This window comes from Cydia splendana, chromosome 16 (genome assembly GCF_910591565.1).
Source record: "Cydia splendana chromosome 16, ilCydSple1.2, whole genome shotgun sequence".
Classification (NCBI taxonomy): Eukaryota; Metazoa; Arthropoda; class Insecta; order Lepidoptera; family Tortricidae; genus Cydia; species Cydia splendana.
In genome coordinates, this window is record NC_085975.1 from 15,747,964 (window position 1) to 15,758,649 (window position 10,686).

Below are 10,686 nucleotides of genomic sequence, written 5' to 3' on the forward strand. Positions count from 1 at the left end.
TACGCGAATTTATTGTGTAACCTTAATTTCCGACGTTTCGACACAGGTTTCAGTGGTCGTGGTCGCAGCTAACTGATGTCCTAGTAAAAAAAAATCGCGTTGGACCCGGTTTTAAATATATTTTAATAAAAGGAATATTGTTTTCATTTTGTTGAAAATTATAGAGTTTCATTGTTGACCGAAGCGAAGCGAAGGTCTACGTTTTGACTCGGGCATTTTGCTTTCGTATGTCCGGATGTTCTCCTCTACAGGTCGCAATTCTTAACCGATTCTCGTGAAATTTTGTGACCGAATTTTATGACTAAATACATTTTTTTTGTCAATCCGGTTTTTAGAAATTTTTAAAAATGGCGGAGTCGTGATACCTGGCGCCTAAACAAATAGTCGTATCGATATCATAAGACTTTTTTCTTTTTGAAACATGTTTACAGAGTTAATAGCAAAAAATGCAGAAAAAAATTATCGCTGGTTTAGTCGGTATTTAGATATTTAATTTTAACTAATTTTAATTTGAGAAGGAGTAGCTAAATTTCGTCAACCCATCTAAGAACTATTTGGCTCAGTTTGTAAACGTTCGCTTTTTCTGTTTGTACAGAGGGTCTGGGTTCGATCCCCAGTAATTGTATGCTGGGATATTATAACTTTTTGTATTTTTTTACACATAAATTTCGTATTGTTTTTCTTTAATTTACTATACACCGTGTTTTTATTGAATTCCGTTAACTTCGGGGTATAGTTAAGTACGTTTATAAGAACTAAATGGCATAGTTAATTTTCAAAAAAAAATTTTTTTTTTTGTTTTCTTTTTTGTTTTTTTTTTTGTTTAAAAAGTAATTAAATGTAGCATATAGCGTTGTTGTAACACGGGCATTACATTTAACTCAACCAAACAATTGAAATCTGTGACATATCAATGTCATTTCGTACCTCAATCGACCGAGATTGTACTTAAGTTTAGTAGCAAATGTATGAACTCATTCTAAACACTAATCAATATGTAAGCCGGCCCTAAGGCAAGTGTACACGCTTGTAGAGGCCTTATAGTAAAAAAATAAATTATGGATTATCTCCGAAATGGACTTAATTAGAACATCGGTGTCTTTGAGAAAGTTACTTGATTTAAGCTCAGGAATGCACCCTTGAAATTAACGGAAATAAAAAAAAACACGGTGTATTTAAAGCTCTTAGCACCATGTTATTTCAAGCTCTGCTCGCGAGGTCTACAGCTCACAGAGCCACTAGTAATAATTGTAATTTAAAAGGGACCTTGACCCGCGCTGTGAGTCATTCTTGGCTGTCCATCGAAATTGAACGCAGCAAGTGTGATAGGTACCTTTTCACTGGCGGTTTATTTAGTAGTTTCATATTGTGTTGAATTTTAGATTTATTAAGGGATCTTAGATATAATTTAGTTTTATTTATATATATACATTTAGTTAAATGTTTTTAACGCTTATCTATGTATTTAAATTTCAGACCGAAAAATGGAGCTACAAAAAAAAACTGTGTTCAGTCATATTTGACGAAATGTCTTTAGAGGCTGGCTTGTCTTATGACAAAAACAAAGATAAAATTAATGGGTTAGTAGAGCTTGGCGAGAGAAAAAATGATTTCGCTGATCATGCCCTCGTGTTTATGTTGAGAGGAGCTGTCCACAAGTGGCAGCAGCCAATAGCCTTTTATTTTTGCCAAGGCGCTACTAAAGGCACAGAATTAAAAAGTATACTCGTGGATATTATCACAGCGGTTGTAGGATGCGGGTTAAAGCCGATATCCCTTATTTGCGACCAAGGGTCAGCTTTCCAAGCGGCTCTAAATTGCCTGAAGGCTGACACAGCGCGTGACCAATTACTGACAAATCAGGAACCAGGTTAGTAGTACTTATAGGTTTAATAACACTTTGAATTGATGTATGTTAAATAATTCTTCAAGGCTTAATTTTTTTTACCATAGCGCGGGGCAGATCATTGCAAAGCCATCGTAAAACAGTTGTAACTCGAAAATAGAATAAGATATTTCAAAGGTGTGATATTTGAAGTGTTTTTTTAATTTTCTGTGTTTTTTTTAGATGGCACAGTAACAATAAACGAAGTCAAACTGATGGTTATATTCGACCCTCCTCATCTTATTAAAGGATTGAGAAATAATTTTTTGAATAAAGACATTTCCTTTGAAGGAAAATTATCCACATGGAGAGACATCGTGGATGTATACGAAACGGACTGCAATAATATGGAAACAAGAATGCTGCATAAGTTAAATGACCAGCATGTGATACCTGAAAAAATTAAAAAGATGAAGGTTGGTGCCGATTTTTACTAAGACTGCGCAGAGCGTCAAGTGACGCCCTCATTAGGGGGTTTGTGTTTTCTAATAAACCAATTAATTTCTGTATAAATAAGTATATATTAGTGTTGTCCTACTTATCCCACAATAATTAATCTGTGATATAGTTTTATATGTTACTTACTTTTGACTTCATCACTTGAACGGAAAAAAGTGGCCACCATTTGCCATTTAGATGATGTAGCAAAATAAAGCTATGAGACAATAATGATTATAATGAACAAAAGTTGGTGAAATCAATAGGGCTACAATTTTAATATATATACTTACACTTACTGGATTATAGACAAATGGATTGGTTTATTAGAAAACACAATAATGAGGGCGTCACTGACTCACTTGACAGTCGATACCCTCTCAATGTGTGAAATCTAGTATAACTAAAGATTTTCTTATACAATCAACTAGCATATGCTTTACCTATGTACTGTAGTAAATGGTTCCGTCCTTATAATCAGCCTATAGATGCATTGAGAATGTTATGACCAGTTGGAATATTTTAATGATTTTATATCCTAATACTCAAGTAATTTATACTACATTCACATTGCTGCATTTTATCCGCTAAAATATAGTTTGGTTATTGGTATTTTAATATATTAACGATATATTACATATTGAGTACTGAAATATATATTTCTTTTCAGGTCAAGAACTGTGTAAAAGTATTTAGTTACACACTGTCTTCGGCTCTATCTTACACAGCCAACTTCTGTAAGTAATTAATTTTTCTCCTTTTCACTAACATAAATAGTTAGGTACCCATTTGTAGAATGCAAGAGTAAAAATATAGTTATACTGGGTGTGGCCTGTAACATGAGCAAATAATTAAAACATAGACTCTACTCCTTAAACGGTGACACTTTTGTTCAACAACTTTTAAAAATTATGAAGTATTTTGACTCCCTATTTTTCATACAAAATAAATATTATCTTCAATGGACGCCATCGCCGCGCCATATCATTGTGATAGACGTTGCTTGTCACGCCTTAAACATAACAAAATTCGCAATACATTGCGTCTTAGAATAAACTTTAAAGTGTATTAGAAATCAAACCACAAGTTATTTTTTAAAGTCGCTGAACAAATGTTGGTCAGTATGAGGAGTACAGCCTACAGTTTAATTTTTTGCTCATATTACAGGCCACACCCGGTATATAGGTACATATCTAGATTAATATCCGGTAGACCGAGAAGACTCAGAACACGAATCCCTACTTATATTATATGCGAAAATATTTGTCTGTCTGTTGCTATAAAGTGCTGCAGGGAATGAAATGAAATTTATGAAGATAGAACAATAGGTATAGATAGTGAATACTATTGATGATAAAGTACCTACTTGAACTTCACAAATCTATTATGCATAAAATAAACAAATATGGTCATTTTCTTGTTTTTAGCTCACTATGCGGACGGCAGACCTGTGAGTGAAACATTAAGAAACACTGCTGAAACAGTTTTGTTCTTTGATAAATTGTTTGATAGCATCAACGGATCAGCAACCTATTCACAAAAGAAAGGAAAAGAGCTACGCTGTGCAGTGACAGAAAAATCTAAGCACCATGAATTTTGGCCGGAGAGCATCGAGAAACTGGAAAAAATTAAATATGTAGATTCCAAGGGAAATCCGAAATCCGTGCCTTCCTTAAAAAACTTTATTGCCACGGTAAAAACATTCATGAAGCTGTGGCAGTTTTTTAAGAGCAAAAATATGACAATAATGCGCCCAAGGTTCTTCAATTCAGATCCAATTGAAAACTTCTTTGGCCAAGTCAGGGCCTATAATTATAGGAACAACGACCCCAACTGCCACAGTTTCAAGAACACCTTTAAATCATTATTGATTACTAGAATGATAAAGTTTCATGGTGACGCTTATAATTGTGAGGATGACTCGGCAGACCAAATAATTAATTTAAAATCATTATTTGAAGATAGTGAAACTGCTAGGGTCGAGCCGGGTCATCCCAAAGTAGGAGATGTAGAAGATACTGTAGAAGAGGCCCAACGGGAGCAACTAAATGTTCTCCATTCGCGAGCGTACACTGCTGGATGGGTGGTAACAAAAACAATGCAGAAATATAATAATCAATGTGACAGTTGCAGAAAAAGCCTTACTACTAAAGAAGGCGCAATCCACAAATGGATTCATCAAAGAGAGTATGATGCCGCCACGAAACGCCTTACTTACCCATCCAGAGGTGCTGTTCGGTGTTTCGGTACAATTATTAAAGAAACAAACGGATTCTTGGAACACCGAGCCCATGAATTAAATCTGACGGCCAAAATTATGGAAAAAATTTTGTTCAACAATCCATTTAGTTTCTTTAAATGTACCACACACCGTGAAATTTTGTCATATTTTATTTCCGTGACAGTAAAGTTCTCGATTACAAATTGGTGCAATAACATTAATAAAATATTAAAAGGAACGGATATTGTGCGGATAAAAAACCGCACTTTGCCTGCGATGCAGCAGAAAGCTTTTTTAAAATATAAGAAAAGACTGAGGAATAAATCGTTTAATAAATAAAATTGTGTTTTATTTAAATTATTGCGACAAGTGTAGTTCCCGGCATTTAAATTGAACACTGACTCAATTTTACTGTATAAGTCGGTGTTCAATTTAAATGCCGGGAACTATATCAATTATAAGTATTAATTTCCTAAGGAGGAGGGGCGGGGGGGGGCTGGTCACGCAAGGTTGGCTGTATACGTTACGTCCTTTGCTACGCATCAATTCAAAATTTAAAAAAAAGAAACGTCATACATGACTAGGAGTACAGATAAAATATACTTGTCTAACGTACATAGTCTTTGTTCCCGAGTTGGCGGTCTGATCTCTTTGTAGTCTGTGGGTGATATCACTCGCTCCGTTGGCTCAGCGACCCAAAATGAGACTTGGCCTCCGACACAAGACAGCGCCACTTTGCTCGGTCCTGTGCGACCTCTCGCCAATTGTTGACTCGAAGTTGAATACTCGTATATATCATTATAATATATCACTACACACGTTGCCTGCCATTATACACTAGGGTGGAACGAAATCCAAAATTCTTGAATATAGCAATTGAACCCCTCTAAAAGGATGTATATTTTTTTATTATTTAAGGGAAAAAAAATTAAAAAAATATTGGTATATACTTTTAGCCCTCTACTATTCGATTATATATAGCAATATATTGTATATTTTTAATAAATTTAATTTATGCTTATTTTTTTTAAACAAGTTTTATTTATTAAATAACATCTTTTTCTTACAGATATACTCGATTCCTATACTTATTTTTGTTTATAACGTATATTTTTATGACACGGTAAAACCACGTAAATATATAGGGGTTTTATGGAAAATGCCCTTTAACCCGGATATTGTGCACAAATTGGAGTTTAAAACCCATAACAGAACCGTGAAAACTATTTTGAACATGATAAGATAATAAAAAGAATGCTAGTATAAGTATATATATGCCTAACATACGTGTGAACATGACCCAAAAAGGGCGTAAGCGACGCCGAAGGGCCCTATTTGACGCTTATTTAAACATATAAGTAACCCTTTTTTTGCAGTAAAATGATACTTTTCGTAATCAATAACATCGTTACTTTGACACAAGAATGTCTAAAAAAAATAACTCATATAATTTTTTTACACTGTAGCATGTTCCATGTTTTGCACGAAATTGCTGTTTAATATGAAATTCTGAAATTATATTATTTCATAAATATTGAATAATGCACTAAAATTTTGGTAATAACTTATTATACGCTTATTAAGTATCATATAATTTCAATAAAATGTACACATATTAGTGAAATAGTATATTTTAATAATTGATGAAAATTTTCCTTTATACATGTCTTTAGCGGCTGAGTAGAGGGCTAAAAGTAGTGTTGATTTTAAAACTTGATATAATCACTATAATCTACATGACAAACTGGAACTTTTGGTACTGGTTCCACATTGATAATCAAATTTTTATTTTTTTCCATACAACGACGCTCCACCCTATTATACACAAGTTAATTGTCACAAGCAAAATCCTCAATGAGAAAATACATTTGAAATGAGGAGTTTCTAAAATCGATACAATTTAAACTTAAACTATTATACGGTGGGTACCTACCGGTATTATAGGTACGTAATCTTAAGTAGGTACCTAGCTTGAAACATTTTCCATCAATAAATTACATTATTCTAGCCAATCTTTCAGCCCGTCGCTGTTGACGAAGACGATACCGGTTCCTGAAATATAAAAAAAATACTATTAAAACTTCAGAGCAGTGGTCCTTACCGTTGGTCTCTGTCAGCACCTGAAGTACTTACTCCACGAATTTACAAAGAACATCTGTTGGCGCAACATAACATAATTTCTCGTACGAAGACTGACGAATGTGTGTGACGTCATGAGTGTTCATGACGTCACACACATTCGTCACGGCTCCCCGTTCCGCGTACCTACATTAGACTGCACCTTACAGCCGAAGCGGCTGCACATATTTGTATAGATGTCCGAAAACCTAAACGTTACTTGTATTTGTATCTACTTAATTATTAAGTTAATAAAAAAGAAGATAGTACTATACTGGTGTTTCTTCATTATTCACCACAAAAGCTTCAATTAGGAGTAGGTAAGTACATCGAACAACATCACCTTTTGTTAACTCTATTCGTCATAGGTTCTTGGCAAATAAAAAACTGGGGTGGTACCGTCAACCGGGGTGAATAGGGATGGCGGGGGTTAATAGGAATAAAACCTGGAATGACATTTGTCAACGTCATAATTTCTTAAAAACTACTAAGGTACAAAAATTGTATCATGAGATTGAAAATAATAGTAGATTTTTTATGATTCATTGTATTGTCAAATTGTTGTGTAGGTAGTTTTTAAGAAATTGTCAGGTAAATCATATTCCAGGTTTTATCCCTATTCACCCCCGCCATCCCTATTCACCCCGGTTGACGTTGAATACTTTATCCCTGAAAGGTTTAAGTAGAACCACCGTTCAAAGCAAAGTTGGACGATTGCAAGAAACTGGTACAAGAGAAGGAGCACGAGGCATAAACCATTTTTAAATGGATCGCAGCTTTAGAAATGGTTTTTCTTTGACTAAACTGTGCATGGAATTGGGTTCCTACGCATGGAAATGGGTTCTTACGCACATAAACGGGTTCTTACTCATATAAACGGGTTCTTACTAGGGCTTCCAAATACCGGACTTCTCACAATACCGGTATTAATACCGAAACTGTCTTCATCAATACCGGGATCCCGGGATCCCGGTATTGAATATGAATCGCTTAATTTTTTTTTAGTTTTATTAAAAAGGGGAATTAAAAAGGGTTACTGTAACACCAGATATGTCCTAAAAGCTTTTAGAACAATAAACAATCAATGTCGCCATCTGCATTAATTTAATTTCACACTCCAGATTGGCAATAATTTTATCCAACTTGTTGACTTCACCAGTCAAATTTTTAGTCCAACAACCCACCAGCCAATTTTTTTCTAATTTCCGCCTAAGGTACTATACTACAGTTCCTTGTTCCTTGCTCTTTTCTTTAAATTTTTTGATAAAATTTTAAGAACTAACTATATTAATCTCACTGTCTGGATTCATCCATCACCAACCACCAAATATTTATCTGACGTTCAGGCAACGATCTTATTTCAATAATAAAATAAGGGCTAGATGCAAGTTAGATGCCTCTGACGTGTAGTAAGCTTCTTAAGGGGCTCCCCTACGCCAGTAACCTTCGATCTGAATCCCTTAGTTTTCTAATGTTTTTGTTACTTATCGTAAAGCAACGGCTTTAAGCAATATAGTATCCCATATTTATTTCAAAGTTCATTGTCTTCGAGATATTTGGCATCAAAGTTGAACAATTTTAGGCTAAAAAACTGGTTTTCTGGCCATAACATTTGTGTTAATTAGTTTAAAATATAAACCTCGACACGTTTTTTGAAACGTCAAAGACGAACCCAAATACATATGTTGATTTCGTACATGTCAGATCCTTCACAGCAAACTAGATACGATATAACTGTTTTATTAGACAATGTTTAAAAATTTCATTTAAAAATAAGTATTCATTTGTTTCAAAATCCGGTAGACAAAAACGGAGATAAGAACCGATAACCGTTTGTCTTATAATTCTATCTGTAGTGTAAAAAAGGAGATACGATTCAAAACTTGCCAAAAATCGATGAAAACTTCGGGTAGCCCCTTAATACAGCCGAATATGACCATTCTAACGGATATAAATGGTTTATACTGCAAATTTTCCTTGTTTTTGAAAATACCGGGATCCCGGTATTGCATTTAAAAACACCGGTATTGAAAAATACGTTTAAAAAGACGGGATCCCGGTATTTCGGGATCCCGGGATCCCGGTATTGGAAGCCCTAGTTCTTACGCATAGAAACGGGTTCTTTCGCATATAACGGGTTCTTACGCATATAAACAGGTTCTTACGCATGGAACACGAGCAGCTCGGCCGCGGTGACGGCTACGCTCAGCGCTACGCCGTACGCCATGAATATCAACACGGGACGCATCTCCGTTATGCCCACGCTGCTGAACATTGCGACTGATTCCTGAAAACAAAGTTATAGTGTGAAGGATGACTCACGCTAGACCGGGCCGGGTCCGGGCCGAGGCGTCCGACATGTCATTTTCTATGACGGCTGATCGGTGATCACGTGGTGCTTTCCATAGAAAACGAAGCGCCGGAAGTTCCGGCTCTGCCCGGGCACGGTCTAGCGTGAGTCATCCTTTATCAGATAGCCTTCTCAGCGGCTAAGCAGCTGGTAAAGAAAAAACTAAATTAAAAAATAATACTCTCGATGTTTGGGTTGGGTTCATGATTATTCCAAATTTCAAATCGATAGCTTAAGTAGTAGTTCTCGCGATATTTAGCGATGTGATAGACTGACGGACCGAGTCGCACTCGCACCATAAGGGATCCTTTTGTACCTTTTTGGTACGGAACCCTAAAAATTGGTCAGTTGCATTCACCTTGCATGACGGCTTGCGCGCTTCATAGCGGAAGTTTACTGCGGATTTGATGCCCACCTCTCGCAACCGTTTGAAACTGTCAAAATAAGAGTTCGTTAATGGGACCGTCCACACAGATTGAACAGCCTCGAAAAAGCAAGCAAAACAAGCGAGGCCTCAACCCTGCGAAGCAGCAAGCATAATTTCGTCAGTAGAAAAAGGACAAAATTCTACAAAGTATATTTTATAACTACTTAATACTAACGTGACTCTCAACAGCTCTAAATACGGTGATTTCTTGCTGCCCGGCACGTGGAAGGCAGCGTAACCTATGTAGTCAAGTTCCATCAGGTCACATTTCTCCTTCTCTTGGAACGTCCTGTCGATCTGACGATACACCGGCTCTACCACACTGTGGAAGGCGAAAAGACCCTGGAACATCACAGAAAAATTATCTATCAACATTTCCATATATTTTAATGATTTCATACCAACAAAGTGTAAACCGGCCAAGTGCGAGTCGGACTCACACACGAAGGGTTCCGTACCATTATCTATAAAAACGGTCACCCATCCAAGTACTGACCCTGCCCGACGTTGCTTAACTTCGGTCAAAAATCACGTTTGTTGTATGGGAGCCCCACTTAAATCTTTATTTTATTCTATTTTTAGTATTTGTTGTTATAGCGGCAACAGAAATACATCATCTGTGAAAATTTCAGCTGTCTAGCTATCACAGATCACGAGATACAGCCTGGTGACAGACGGACGGATGGACAGCGGAGTCTTAGTAATAGGGTCCCGTTTTACCCTTTGGGTACGGAACCCTAAAAATGGTAACGGATTGGAAATAAAAATCTTAAGACATTATTTTCTCCTGTTAGGACCAAAAGAACTCGTGATTCTGAGTAGAAATAGGTAGGCACCTAACATAAAAATATCCAAACTAAATAAAAGTGTAGTGTAGAACTATAGGTAAAATAGTCCAAGTCCCTATTTGCTCCTGCAATAGAAAAAAACTACAATATGTAGGTACAATTATCATTTTACTGCTTCTACTACCTTCCGTATTCTTTCGACGCCTTCAGACAATCCGTAGAAAGCTTTGGTTCCTTTATCCGAGTTTACTCTCCTTGCTATATCGTTGCGTACTGGGTCCGAAGAAGCCTGTTAAAAATAAACATGAATAAAACAATGCCGAATTATATTAAACAGGGTGAAAATTAGGAGTAAGTTTTTGACCCATCCTGGCCTTATATTCTATTCTATTCCATCTTACTGGAAACTGACGATTTTATTTTATTTAATTAGACACTAAGCAGTGCTTCCTCCCTACA

General features: G+C 36.0%; 2 protein-coding genes across 2 annotated transcripts; one reads left to right on the forward strand and one right to left on the reverse strand.

The window, feature by feature from the left end:
* Positions 1-102: 102 nt before the first annotated feature.
* Positions 103-4,951, forward strand: LOC134797918 (uncharacterized). Its single transcript, XM_063770261.1, has 4 exons — positions 103-1,870; positions 2,069-2,301; positions 2,994-3,060; positions 3,751-4,951. Exons 1-4 carry the CDS (start codon positions 1,441-1,443, stop codon positions 4,881-4,883), a joined length of 1,863 nt encoding a protein of 620 aa, XP_063626331.1. The 5' UTR covers positions 103-1,440; the 3' UTR covers positions 4,884-4,951.
* Positions 4,952-8,823: 3,872 nt separating this feature from the next.
* Positions 8,824-10,529, reverse strand: LOC134798023 (uncharacterized). The gene is made up of 4 exons (XM_063770356.1): positions 10,412-10,529; positions 9,615-9,781; positions 9,371-9,446; positions 8,824-8,949 (listed from the first exon to the last, which is right to left on the reverse strand). Exons 2-4 carry the CDS (start codon positions 9,695-9,697, stop codon positions 8,824-8,826), a joined length of 285 nt encoding a protein of 94 aa, XP_063626426.1. The 5' UTR covers positions 9,698-9,781; positions 10,412-10,529.
* Between the last annotated feature and the right edge of the window lie 157 nt (positions 10,530-10,686).

Bases quoted from the DNA above. Each gene is read 5' to 3' on its own strand.
- LOC134797918 (XM_063770261.1), top strand. From the start codon at position 1,441: ATGTTTTTAACGCTTATCTATGTATTTAAATTTCAGACCGAAAAATGG. The intron at 2,302-2,993 runs GTTGGTGCCGAT...ATTTCTTTTCAG, and splicing joins AAAAAATTAAAAAGATGAAG to GTCAAGAACTGTGTAAAAGT. The intron at 3,061-3,750 runs GTAAGTAATTAA...TCTTGTTTTTAG, and splicing joins ATCTTACACAGCCAACTTCT to CTCACTATGCGGACGGCAGA.
- LOC134798023 (XM_063770356.1), bottom strand. From the start codon at position 9,697: ATGGAACTTGACTACATAGGTTACGCTGCCTTCCACGTGCCGGGCAGC. The intron at 9,447-9,614 runs GTTAGTATTAAG...TTATTTTGACAG, and splicing joins TTAGAGCTGTTGAGAGTCAC to TTTCAAACGGTTGCGAGAGG. The intron at 8,950-9,370 runs GTGAATGCAACT...CTTTGTTTTCAG, and splicing joins CGCGCAAGCCGTCATGCAAG to GAATCAGTCGCAATGTTCAG.